At 53.1% G+C, this 13,368-nt stretch overlaps 2 protein-coding genes across 5 annotated transcripts; one reads left to right on the plus strand and one right to left on the minus strand.

Moving 5' to 3' along the window:
* Positions 1-1,646: 1,646 nt before the first annotated feature.
* On the plus strand, positions 1,647-8,374 carry GNB3 (G protein subunit beta 3; the record flags this gene model as incomplete). Of its 2 annotated transcripts, none has more annotated exons than XM_080705359.1 (9): positions 1,647-1,703; positions 1,961-1,999; positions 3,097-3,203; positions 3,283-3,346; positions 3,452-3,614; positions 3,689-3,755; positions 3,838-4,039; positions 6,704-6,920; positions 8,268-8,374. In XM_080705359.1, the coding sequence occupies 9 exons, from the start codon at positions 1,647-1,649 to the stop codon at positions 8,372-8,374; spliced, it is 1,023 nt and encodes a 340-aa protein (XP_080561485.1). The 2 variants fall into 2 exon arrangements, with proteins under 2 accessions (XP_080561485.1, XP_080561486.1); XM_080705360.1 differs by having other exon boundaries at positions 3,689-3,752.
* Positions 8,375-10,919: 2,545 nt separating this feature from the next.
* On the minus strand, positions 10,920-12,663 carry CDCA3 (cell division cycle associated 3; the record flags this gene model as incomplete). Of its 3 annotated transcripts, none has more annotated exons than XM_080705365.1 (5): positions 10,920-11,075; positions 11,205-11,308; positions 11,431-11,649; positions 12,189-12,318; positions 12,544-12,663. In XM_080705365.1, 5 exons carry the CDS (start codon positions 12,661-12,663, stop codon positions 10,920-10,922), a joined length of 729 nt encoding a protein of 242 aa, XP_080561491.1. The 3 variants fall into 3 exon arrangements, with proteins under 3 accessions (XP_080561491.1, XP_080561490.1, XP_080561489.1); XM_080705364.1 differs by having other exon boundaries at positions 11,431-11,724; XM_080705363.1 differs by having other exon boundaries at positions 11,431-11,724; positions 12,183-12,318.
* Positions 12,664-13,368: the final 705 nt, after the last annotated feature.

The raw sequence follows: 13,368 nt of genomic DNA on the forward strand, positions 1-13,368 counted from the left end.
GGGGTCCGCAAGGGCCGCCCCACCCTGGACTCGGTGGACACCACAGAGACCTGGCCCCGTGCTAGCCAGGCCTGGCCCTGGCCGACGAGTGGGTCTGCAGCCCTGGGACAGATGGAGGACACTGCTTCCCCAGGCAGGAATGGCAGGGTAGGAGGCTGCTTTCAGCCTGGAGTGTAAAGGAGAGATAACCTTGCTCCTCTCCAGACCCGTGCAATAAAGAACAGGAGCCACCAGGCCCAGTCTGCTGTCTCTGTTTCCGTGGTGGCTGGAGGTGGGGGTGGCTCTGGCTGACCTGGGGAGGAGACAGGTGTCTTTGGGCCTCCCTGGGGCGGGGCCCCGAGCCTGTGATTTGTCAGGGAAATCTCAGCCACCTGCTCCCTCATGCAAATGGGCCCAAGCCCCTGACAGCTGTTCCTTGGGCCTCCAGCGCTAAGCCCCATCTTCCCTCCCTGAGCTGGGCTGAGACGGCATCTTGACCACCTCTGCTTTTTCAGCCCCGTGAGTGAGTTGTGGGGGCCAGGAGGGGACCAGGCCCCAGCCTGGGAGCAGGGTACAGGGTTGCCTACCCTTTTCAAGCCAGAGCAGGGGCAGGCCTGTCCAGCCTCTCTGAGTTCCCCCGGCCATCTCTCCCCCACCCACCAGATCAGGCCCAGGGGCAGCTGGTTAGGGTTTGTCAAGAAGAAGGATTATCCAGATCAGTCCTTTCTAATCTCAGCTCCTGCCCGTCCCCTCCCAGAGATTCGTAGCCCTTGTCCCCCACCATCCTCAGCCAGGGAACACAATTTGGGGTGTTGATGACCAGGCCGCCTATTGCCCTTATATGCTGGCTCCTGGCCTGGTTGCTGATCAGGCCCTGGCCAGGACCATGGGCACAGGTGGGGGCCAAGGCCTGGGAGGGGTACAGGAGCTGTGGCTTCTGCTCCTCTGCTCCCCTCCCGAACCCCAACCCTTAATCCTCACAGCTTTGCGCTGATCCGCAGGCCTGATGCTCTTATCTCTGCCTGCAGAGACTGACCAGGGAGGCCCCTCTTTGCCCCTTCCTCCCTCTCCACGCCAGTGGTAGGGGGGCCACTCTGCTCTGTGGCCCACACCCACCCATCTTCCAGGTTGGGCCCAAGTCGCTCTAGAAGCCACACACCTCCCTCCCCCTCCCTGTCCTTGCCCCCCAAGCCCTGCCGGGCCCATTTATTTATTTGCCTGCCTGCGTTGTTGGCCCTACCCTTCTCTGTCAGTGCCCCCCCTCCCAGCCGGGGCCAGGCCAGGCCAGCCCTCTGGCAGCAGAGAGGGGCAGGTGCCGGGCAGGCGTCGCAGCTGAGGGAGCGAGGAGGCGCCTGGGAAGCGGAGCTGGAAACTTGGGAGCGGTCCAGCCAGAGCCCAAGTAAGAGGGGTTACCCCTGGGGTTGGGGGCTCTGAGGGGGCGTGGGCAGAGCTGGTACTGGATGCATAGGGCTCTGCCAGGAGGACCTAGCTTGGGGGGTGCAGGCACACCCCCTCCCATAATTTCCCTAGCTCTGGGAGTGGGCTCCAGCCCTCAGGAACCTGGGGTGGGGTTTGAAGGACAGAAAAATGGCCTTGGGGTGGGGGACTCCCCAACATTTCTGCCATGTTTCTGGCAGGAGCCGGAGCCACCCCTCTACCTGACCACCATGGGGGAGATGGAGCAGCTGAGACAGGAAGCGGAACAGCTCAAGAAGCAGATTGCAGTAACCCCAGAACCCTCCTGTGGGACCCCCACAATAGGACCAAGGACACAGGAGGGAGAGTGACCTGGGGGGAAGGGGCTGGGTTTGCTCCTGAGTGACCCCTTAGAGATTTCCCACCTAGAAGTAACCACAGGCTTTCTGGACTTGAATCTTACATCTGAGATCTCCCCCAAAGCCCAGAGCCCATCTGCCACTGGGGCCCACACAGGACACCCCGCCCAGCCCGGAGACTCCCCTGACGTCTGCTTTCCCCGCAGGATGCCCGGAAAGCCTGTGCTGACATTACCCTGGCAGAGGTGAGACCTCCTGCCCTCCTGAGGACAGGGCACGAGGGGAGTGACAGGACCTCCCTGGCCAGTGAGGACCTGGTGCCTGCGCTTTAGGACAGCGTGTCCTTGGAGTGAGGAAAGGCACTCATGAATTCATTCAACAAACATTTAGTGAGACCTGCCCTGTGCCAGATACTGTATTGGATGCGAAAGACACAATGTTCCTATCCTTGTCCATAAAACAGGAGGGGTGATACCACCCCTTTCCCGGGGCAGTGAGGATGGGGGGGGAGCTTTTCAAATCATGAGGCCCTAACACACTCTATTTGACAGTTGCCTAGGACTGGACTTCATCAGTTCTGAGATGTACATTTCTTCACCTTCAGACATCCCTGAGGTCAAGATGCAGCCAATGATGGATGCTACCTTAGAATCCTCGTTGGCGGCATTTTTTTTTCTTAGTGATACTGTAAAAGAATGGCGCTTTTTAGAATTGATATCATCTCAGATTATATTAAATAATGTTAAGAATGAGAGTAAAGACCATAAGCCAGTATATAATTTCATATCATTTTCATGACAATTCTGTAGGGTAGGTTCTAATGATAAGCCTCATTTTAAACTTAGAGGAAACGGGCTCAGAGAGGGTAAATAACTTGCCCAAGGCAAAAAGCAACTAATAGCAAATCAAGTCTGCTGACTCTGGAGCCCCAGCCTAACAGAGTCTGGATTAGGGACACGGGGTCATGAATTTCAGGAGGTGAAAGCCAGGCAGGTGGTGATGCCCTGTGTGTGGTTAGAGGTGGTCCTGCTGCACAGCACGCACCCCACAGGCTTGGGAAAGTCAGCTGGGTTCATCTGGCCCACACTGGGAGCCACCAGGTGGAAGCATTACACAATGAAATCCCCTTTCCTCCTTCCCCCAACTGAAGAAGTGTTGGTAAACAGGGATATACCACTGGCCATACAAACACCCATCTCGCATGGGAGTCTAAGTCATTCCAGAGCATGGATTTATTTCTCTAAGGGCTGGGTGCTTCCCTGGGGGGCTGGCACCCCTCAGGATCAGGATCGTGCGCATGACTTCTGCAGGCCCCTGACATTCAATCCCCCTTTCTCTGCAGCTGGTGTCCGGCCTAGAGGTAGTGGGACGAGTCCAGATGCGGACACGGCGGACGCTGAGGGGGCACCTGGCCAAAATCTATGCCATGCACTGGGCCACCGACTCCAAGTGAGGCTTGGGGGAGGGGCCCAGAGGGGAGGGGAAGCCGGAAAGAGGGGCACGGATGACCTGGGTGCCCTCTCCCCAGGCTGCTGGTAAGTGCCTCGCAGGACGGGAAGCTGATCGTGTGGGACACCTACACTACTAACAAGGTACCGCCTAACCCTCCCTCGACCGCCCCATTGTTCTGGGGACACTGGGCCACCGCTGTGCCCTGGCCACCAGCTCAGGTCTGCCTCTGCCCAATCTCTCTGCAGGTACACGCCATCCCGCTGCGTTCCTCCTGGGTCATGACCTGTGCCTACGCCCCATCCGGGAACTTTGTAGCCTGTGGTGGGCTGGACAACATGTGCTCCATCTACAGCCTCAAGTCCCGAGAGGGCAACGTCAAGGTCAGCCGGGAGCTGTCGGCACACACAGGTGAGTGGAGGCCTGCCCTTCCCATCCCAAGGATGCGGGGCTCCTCGGCCCAACGTCCTTCTCACCACCTTCAGGGTATCTCTCCTGCTGCCGCTTCCTGGACGACAACAACATTGTGACAAGCTCGGGGGACACCACGTGGTGAGGGCTGGGGCGTGGGGGCATCCCATCCTGGGAGCATGGCAGGTGACCTTGCTGTGACGGCCGGCCTCCCTCCCCGCAGCGCCCTGTGGGACATTGAGACGGGGCAGCAGAAGACTGTGTTCGTGGGACACACCGGGGACTGCATGAGCCTGGCCGTGTCTCCCGACTACAAACTCTTCATTTCGGGGGCCTGTGATGCCAGCGCCAAGCTCTGGGACGTGCGAGAGGGGACCTGCCGTCAGACTTTCACTGGTCACGAGTCGGACATCAACGCCATCTGTGTGAGCACCTCTGCGTGTCCCCGCGGCGCATCGCCCCGGCCCCTCCTGCAGTGCCCCAAGCCTCGCCTTTGCTTTCTTTCTCTTCTCTCTCTCTCCGTGTATGTGTGTGTGGGGTGCTATACTGGGGATTGAATCCAGAGCCATTCTACCTCCAAGCTGTACCGCCAGCCCTTTTTATTTTTCATTTTGAAACAGGGTCTTGTTAAATTGTGTTACTAGGGATTGAACCCAGGGGCTTTCTACCTCTGAGCTGCACCTCCAACCCTTTTTGTTTTATTTTGGTGATACTCGGGACTGAATTCAGGGGCATTCTAATTCTGATCTACACCTTCAGTTCTATTTTGTTTTATTTTAATTAAAGTTTTTGGAACTGGGGATTGAACTAAGAGGCATTCTACTTCTAAACTATACCCCCAACCTTATTTATTTTGTTTTTTTGCGGGTCTGGGCATGGAACCCAGGGGCATTTGACCTCCGAGCTATACCCCCAGCCCTATCTTTTATTCTTTATTTTGAAACCGGGTCTCACTGAGTTATGGAGGGCCTCACTAAGTAGCTGAGGCTGTCCACAAACCCGGATCCTCCGGTCTCAGCCTCCCGAATGCTGGGATTACAAGCGTGCGCCACCACACCCGGCTTCCCTTGCCCTATTTTTTATTCTTTATTTTGAAACCAGGTCTTACTGAGTTGCAGAGGGCCCCCCTAAGTAGCGGAGGCTGTTTGCGAACCGCCATCCTCCTGTCTCAGCCTCCTGAATGCTGGGATTACAAGCGTGTGCCACCACGCCCTACTCTAATAGGTCAATGAGAGTCCCTCTACTTGCTGAGGCTGTCCTTGAACCTGCCATCCTCCTGTCTCAGCCTTCCAAGTACTGGGATGACAAGCATGCACCACCATGCCGGGCTCCTATTTATATTTTACTTTGAAACAGGGTCTACCTAAGTTACCACACACTGAGTAACTGTGATCCTCCTGTCTTAGCCTCCCAAGAACTAGGATTACAAGTGTGGGCCACTGCCCCCAATCACTGGGGTATAGCTCAGAGGTCGAAGTCCCCTGGGTTCTATCCCCAGACCCACAAATAAATAAATAAATAAATAAATAATAAAATAGGACTGGGTTGTAACTTGGTGGTTGAATGCCCCTGGTTTAAATCTCTAGTACTACACACAAAAAATAAATAACTAAAAATAAAAAATGGCCTTAACGATAGCTGGGCATGGTGGCACATGCTTGTAATCCCAGCATTCGGGAGGCTGAGACCTGGAGGATCGCGGTTCGCGGATAGCCTCAGCTACTTAGTGAGGCCCTCTGCAACTCAGTGAGACCCGATTTCAAAATAAAGAATAAAAAATAGGGCAGGGGGTGTAGCTCGGAGGTAGAATGCCCCTCGGTTCCATCCCCAAACCCGCAAAAAAGAAAAAAAAATGGCCTTAACGGCAATGTTTTTCTGTGCAGGATCCAACTCTGAAACATACATTGCATTTCCTCATCATTTTTCTGTTTGTCTCTAAATTGGAACCGTTTTTATTTCTGTTTGTCATGACATTGATAATTTTGAATCTTTTTTGTACTGGCACAATTGAACCCTGGGGCATTCTACTGCTGAGCTATACCCCAGCCCTTTGTTGTCTTTTTGGTGGTACTGAGGATGGAACCCAGAGGCATTCTATCTCTGAGTCACATCCCAGCCCTATTTTGCCTTTTTATTTGGAAACAGGGTTTCACTAAGTTGCAGAAGACCTCACTGAGTCGCTGAGGCTGGCTGCAAACCTCCAATCCTCCTATCTCAGCCTCCCAAGTACTGGGATTACAGGTTTGTGCCACTATGCTCAGCCCAGCCCTTTGTTATTTTGTTTTGTTTTGTTTTTGCAGCACTAAGGATTGAACCCAGGGGCATTCTACCTTTAAACCACACCCTCAGCCCTATGTTTTAGTCTTTTTTTGGTGGTACTGGAGTGAAACCCAGAGGCTTTCTACCTCCGGGCTATACTCCCAGACCTATTTTATACTTTATTTGGAAACAGGGTCTCACTAAGTAGCTGAGGCTGGCTTCGAACCAGTGTGATCCTCCTGTCTCAGCCTCCCAAGTGCGGGAATTACAAGCGTGCGCTACCACGCCCGGCTTGTTTTAGTCTTTATTTTAAAAGAGGGTCTCACTAAGTTGCAGAGGGCCTCGCTTAGTAGTTGAGGCTGGCCACGAACCTGTAATCTTCCTGTTTTAGCCTCCCAAGTACTGGGATTAAAAGCGTGCGCCACCATGTCCGGCTACAAACCAGTTTTCTACACTTTTCCCTCTGTCTGAGTTTAGATTGAGCTCATCAGACATTCCTTCTGATCAGATTCAGGTGGTGCAGCTGGACCTGGCCCTGTTCTTGGACACGCTCCAGCCCTGTAACCCTGGCAGTGTCTTGGGTTGGCAATGGCGCCTGCCTGAGCACCGCAGAGGGGCCAGTGAGGGCTGTGGGGAGCCGCAGGCACGCAGCCCTGAGATTAATGTCAGTGGGTGAATAGCCCGGCTCTGGCTGCCTCTGCCCCCAGATCAGGGAAGGGACAGACAGGGAGGCTCCTTGTCCAGAGCCATCAGGTGGAGCCAGAGAGCAGCTGGAGGATGGCAGCTGCCCCTGGGTCTGAGCCCCAACCTCTTCCCATCTGTACCCCCAGTTCTTCCCCAACGGCGAGGCCATCTGCACAGGCTCAGACGACGCCTCCTGTCGCCTGTTTGACCTGCGGGCGGACCAGGAGCTGACAGCCTACTCTCACGAGAGCATCATCTGCGGCATCACGTCGGTGGCCTTCTCGCTCAGCGGCCGTCTGCTCTTTGCAGGCTATGACGACTTCAACTGTAATGTGTGGGACTCCATGAAGTGCGAGCGTGTGGGTAAGGGCCCACCCCGGCCGCCCTCTGTGGGACCGACTTTCTTTCTTTCCTTCCTTCCTTCTCTCTTTCTTTCTTTCTTGGTCTGGAACTCAGGGGCATTCGACCTCTGAACTACACACTCTGCCCTATTTTTTATTCTTTATTTTTGAAACCGGGTCTCACTGAGTTGCGGAGGGCCTCACTAAGTAGCTGAGGCTGTCTGCGAACTGCGATCCTCCAGTCTCAGCCTCCCGAATGCTGGGATTACAAGCGTGCACCACCACATCTGATTTTCTCTCTCTTTTTTTTTTGGTTCTGGGATTGAACCCAGGGGTATTCTACCTGCAGGCTACACCCTCAGCTCAATTTTTTTCTTATTTGGGAACAGGGTCTCACTAGGTTGAGAGCTTCGCTAAATCATGGGGACTGGCTTTGAACCTGTGACACTCCAGTTCCAGCCTCCCAAGTACTGGGATTACAAGTGTGTGCCACCACGCCCAGCTATGGGGACCTTCTCAATGCGATTCCCCAGTCACTGGATAACCCTCCCTCTAGGAACCACCGCCCCTTGTTTCCCGCTCTCAGGCCTGAAACACAGTGGCCCCAAGCCCTTCTCCCCTGCCCAGTGCCGTGGCTGCTCCCTGCTGGGCATGCCCAGACCCGTGGACCTTGAATGTCCAGTGAGATGCTCCAAAGAAGAGGGCAGCCTCGAGGAGCTACAGGAAGGAGTAAAACCAAAGATCTGTGGAGCGCCCCGATGTCTAGGGGCTTCTATAGGACTGCCTGGCCTAGCGCTGAAGCAGACGGCCTGGCTTTGCGTGGGAAAAGCCAGGCGCTGAATGAAAACATAAGCCCCAGAGCCAGGATCCAAACCCTCGCTCTCTCTCTCTCTGGACCTCACTCTTCCTATCCAGAAACAAAGGAATTAGAGGAAAAGGTCGCCCTTCCCTGTTTGTCTGTGTTTATCAAGATGGCCCTGGCTCCCTCCTTCTCCCCCTCTGTACCTGGCTACCTTGGCTTCTCGCAAAGCACACCTGACACTTCCGACTTTTTCCTGTTTGCCCTTGCCCCATTCCTAGTCCAACTTTGGACAGAGGAACCAGTCTCAAGAGGAATCCCTTTTCCGCCTGGGCCAGGTGGTACATGCCTGTAATCCCTGTACTTGGGAGGTTGAGGCAGGAGGATTGGGAGTTAGAAGCCAGTCTCTGCAATTTAGATTCTGTTTGAAAACAACAACGACAAAAGTGATAAGAAGGGGTGGGGTACAGGCCCCTGGCAGGGCGCCCGGGATTTAATCCCCAGTGGCGCACCCCTGCGCTTTTCCAAATCGGCACAGGGAGGTGGCTGACCCTTGTTCCTTACCCCCAGGCATCCTCTCTGGCCATGACAACAGGGTCAGCTGCCTGGGGGTCACAGCCGATGGGATGGCTGTGGCGACTGGCTCCTGGGACAGCTTCCTCAAAATCTGGAACTGAGGAGGCTGGAGGCAGAAGGCCCCGAAGACACCCAGCTGCCCCCTCTGGCACGGGACCTCTCTTAGGGTCTCTCTTGTATCCCCCAGAGGCCATTCCCACCGCGCTTCCTCCCGAGGCAGTAGAGTGCGGAGTGTGCCTTTTGGGGGCAGCATCCCCAAAAGATAGGACTGCCCTATCTTTCCCTTAGAGCCTCTCCCTTAATGAGCATGGACGTCCGCCTCCCCTGCCCCGTCCCTTTGCAGGCCAGCAGCCTTCCTGGCTGAGGCCCGAGCCACCACCTTTGTCCAGACCTAGGTGGCCCGGGGTGCGTGGCCCTGTGACCACGGCTCTGACACTAGGCTCCCGGCCCCCATCCCCTTCACGCTTTCTCCTTTTTCTACTTTCTTTTCCTTGCCCAGAGCATCTGCAATAAAGTGTAGCACCCTTGTACCTCTGTGGTGTTCGGCTTCCACTCCACTCTGTTCCAAAAGGATCTGGGTCTCATTTACGGGCAGGAAGGTATTTCAGGTACTTTGATGAGAGCTTGCTATTGGGCCGACTGGGTGGGAAGCCGGGTGAAGGCGGAAGCCCAAGCCTGAATCGGGGAGGCCCGAGCTGGGTTAGGAGGAGTCGGTGAATTCAGCAGGTGGCTGGTGTGTGTGTGTACACAGCGGTTCGGCCTGCCTGTGGTGCATTTGTACGTGCTTGTGCACTAGTCAGATTGTAAAAGGCCTTGAATGCCAGGCTACCGAAGAGGTTTGAAGCAGAGCAGTAACAATTGATTATGCTTCTCAGTAAGACTGCCCTAACACAGTAAAGGCTGGTAAAGTCAATAGAGAGACCAGCACTAGAGACAAGGTAGGGGGCAGCCATTGAAAAACGCAAGGGCGACAGAACTGGGCGTGCAGCTCGGTGGTAGAGGCTACCTAGCATGCACAAGGGCACAGGGCCCTGGGTTCAATCCCCGGTACCTCAAGAGAAAAAAAATAGTGACAGGACGGGGGCAAGAGAGAAGGACGGGGAAGAGATTAAAGACAGAATCACTAAGACTTAGTAACCAAATGCTAAGACACAGGCTGTTAAGAGGGAAAGAGTCAGTTGGGCGCAGTGGGCTTACAAGTTGGGCACTTGTAATCCCAGCTCCTGAGGAGGCTGAGGCAGGAGGATGGCAAGTTTAAGGTTAGCCTGGACAACTTAGTGAGACTCTATCTCAAAAATTTAAAAAATGCAGAAAGGGCTGGGGAGAGAGGATAGAGTGCCCATTGTTCAATTCCCAGCACCACAAATTAAACAAATGAGTAAGTATATAAATAAATAATAAAATGAGCTACCGGGTGTGGTGGCACATGCTTGTAATCCCAGCATTTGGGAAGCTGAGACAGGAGGATTGTGGTTCGCAGACAGCCTCAGCTACTTAGGCCCTTTGCAACTCAGTGAGACCCTGCTTCAAAATAAAGAATAAAAAATAGGACAAGGGGTGTAGCTCGGAGGTTGAATGCCCCTGGCATCCCCAGACCCACAAAAAATAAATTAATTAATTAATTAAAAAAAATAGGGCTGGGGATGTAACTTGGAGGTAGAATGCCCCTGAGTTCCATCCCCAGGACCCCCCCCCAACACACACACACACAAAAATGCTGGCAGGCAGGCATGGTGGTACATACCTGTAACTCTAGTATTCAGAGGCTGAGACAGGAGGATTGCAGGTTCAAGGCCAGCCTCCTTGACCAAACCTTACAGAAACCTAATAAAGCTGCTTTAAAACAAAAATAAGCACTGGGAGTATAGTTCAGATGTAGAATGCCCCTGGGTTCAATCCCTAATACCACCAAAAAAAACCCCAAACAAACATAGGGCTAGGGGTGTAGATCAGAAGTCTAGTGCCCCTGGGTTCAACCCCCAGTAGCTCTCTCTCACCCCCACACCCCTCAAAAAAAAAAAAAAAAAAAAAAAAAAGGAAGGATTTGAGATGATAGCTAAGGTGTTTGGGTTTGGGTATCTGCGTAGATGATATTGTTAACCACAAGGATAGGGAATAGTGGGTGAGGAGTAGCTTTTAGGGGAAGGTCACTAATTTGATTTTATACAAACTGATTATGGAGCAGCCTGATAAGGATCAGGATTAGAAAGATAGTGACCTAGAAGTCACCAGAATATAGGTAAGTGAGAGCCAACTCCTTAGAAGCACACACTAGAGAGACCAAGAGAAAAGGGCCGAGAGCAGAGCCACGGGAAACACCATAATCTGAGGAGCGCAAAAGAAGCTTAGACATATCAGTGGGAGACGCCCGGGGGACACAAGCCCTCCTGCTGGCCACTGGACACACAGTAAACCCAGTGCACATTTTAGCTCTAATTTTCTTAAAAAAAACATCATTTAAAATCACTTCCTTTAATATATAATACACAAGACACAAAGATAGCCTAGCAAAGAAAGCTCCAAGTCCCAGCATTGGTAGTTTAGGAGGCAGTAAAGAAAACAAGCCTTTCCTCGGTCTCCCTAGGAAAAAAGAGGCGAGACACAGAACAGCACAGGCCCTGGTGAGTCCAGGGGCCCGGGCACGGCCTAGCTCTCGACCACAGCAAAGTGTTGATTCTCCTTGTCGTGGTCCTGGCCGCGATCCCACGCTTGTCCTCCAGTTTTCAGAAGTTGTCCAGTTCCAAGAACGGCTCCTTCCTTTAGTTCCCTAACATTTTCGCTTAGGGGAGAAGGTCGCTTACCCTGCAACGCAGCATATGAGTTGGGGGGCTGGGGGTGGGTGTTGTTCAGGAGGGAAGCTGCGGGGTAAAAAGACCTCCCGCTCTCTAGATTGGACATCCTGGAAACAGCGTTCACCCTCTCTCTGTTTACCTGCCGCAGTGTCAGGGTCCCGGGGGAGTTGTCATCCTGGAGGATGGTAAGGGGAGATCTTCCTAGTACCTTGCTGTTTGGTTTCCGTCTATTGCACTTAGAACCTAGAGTGGGTAAGATGTTAAAGCAAGGACTCAAAACTGGGGGCTCATGGTTTATTTTTCCCACGCATCCCTGAACATTCTCCTAGTTTCTCTTCCCTGCACCTCGCCCTTAGATTCTGTACCTGATGATCGGGGAGTTTCAAGATCTCTCGACGGTTTGTCTGAGCTCTGGCTGGCCACAGGGATTTCTGTGGGGTGTCTTGCTTCCTCCTTGCAAAATACCTGTTTGGAGGGGACCTCAGTCTGGTTCCAAGGTGGCCTCTGGTCCTCACGGGATAGCTGAGTATCCAGAGGCAAGTCCAGGTCAGATGATGAAGCTGGTGCTAGGGGCACAACAGGCTCTGGGGGAAGATTTGATTTGGCAGCCTCTGTCTCAAATACTTCATTGAGCTGTTTCACCAGTAGACTCTGAAGGTCTAGAGGAAAGAAGTGATGTGAACAGTGACCTTCTGATACAAATTATTCATCAAAGAGGAAAAAACACAGGAGACTTGGGACTCATGACCAGGTGGGTGTGGGAGAGGGAAGAGGGAACTCAAGCTGGGCGCAGTGGAGCATGCTTGTAATCTCAGTACTCGGGAGGCTGGTATCTCAGAGGTAGAATACCTTTGGGTTCCATCCCTAATACCAAAAAAAAAAAAAAAAAAAAAAAAAAAGGATGAAAGAAAGAGTGAACTCAAGGTGAGAGAGTAAAATGGTAGCTGGGCTTGTAGTTCAAGTGTTTAGAGCACTTGCCTAGCGTGCAGGAGGCTGACTTGAATTCTCAGCACCATCACCAATAAAAAAAAGTCCTGCGATGATGACTTATGACTTCACAGACTCCACACAGAAATAATAAACAGGTGGCAGCCTCATCAGCACCCCCCCGGCCAACATTTACCTGTGCTGCTTGTCTTCATAGGCGTCCGCGCAATGCCAAGGGTAGGGGAGCGGGGATCCGAGTCCTGGGCCTGTTTAGGGCCCTCCAGCTGTTCTCCTGCTGGTAGGCTTAGCTGTGGCGAGCTCTCCACCTGTCACGACCATAGGCTAGAATAAGTCTATGCTCCGCCTCTTTCCTCCCCATCTTCCAGTTAGGAAACTCTAAAGCCCTGAGACTTTCAACCTACCCTACCCAGACTGAGAATGCAGAAAACTCAGTTCGAATGGGGTGGGAGTGTCTGGGCTATCTCAGAATCAGGTTAGACAGAGGCCCAAGAATTCCGTTTCTCTGCCTTCCCCACCCGAGCCCAGAGTACCTGGATGGGAGTGCGCTGGATACCGGCACTAGGAGAACGAGGGTCCGCTACTCGAGCCAGATGCTTGTTGTGTGGCGGTGGCCGCGCGGGAGTGAGTGGGACGCTCTTAGCTGAGCCCATGTCCAGTAGGGGCGGGGGCAGGGCCCGGCAAAGATTGAGAGGAGGATGCCTGCGAAAAGTGACTCAGGTTTCAGCTCTTACTGCGACCATATCAGACCTCTGACCCCAAACCACAAGATCTTTTCAATTTCTAGCTGAGGAACCAACCGCTCTGGTCTCTGGCCCAGAGGCTTCTGCAGGGTTAAGGATAGCGCAGCTTTCCATACGGCTCATTCTGGATCTGCCAGACCCTCTAACTTATTAATTCATTTAAATCACTTACCGGGCCCAACTCCAGCTTTAGGAGTACGTACACCAGCTCGAGCCTCAACTCCCCGAAGCAAGGAGTTTCAAACTTCCCGCCACGCCCCCTGCCCTCACCCGATTGGCTGAGCTAACTTAAGTTTCTATAGGCCCGCTATGTGAGACCCGCCTCCTGAAGAGAAAGCCATTGGCTTAGGAAGATGTCTATCATGAAGACTATGGGAACCTTGAGGTTGGTTTGGCCAAAGGTGACGCCTTCTTGATTGGGAGATTTTTGTTCTGTATTGGCCAGTGGATCGAGAGATTCTGATGCGTGCCAGTCTTCGCTTTTAAGAACTCCAGTTTTAAACACAATGCTTTTATTAAACAAAACAGAATTATGAATAACCACGCTGTTATTCACAAATACAGCTGAAGACCAAGTTAGCGATGGTTTCCAGAGGCGAGAGACGTTAATCCTTA

This window comes from Muscardinus avellanarius (assembly GCF_963383645.1).
Source record: "Muscardinus avellanarius genome assembly, chromosome: 11".
NCBI classification, from domain to species: Eukaryota; Metazoa; Chordata; class Mammalia; order Rodentia; family Gliridae; genus Muscardinus; species Muscardinus avellanarius.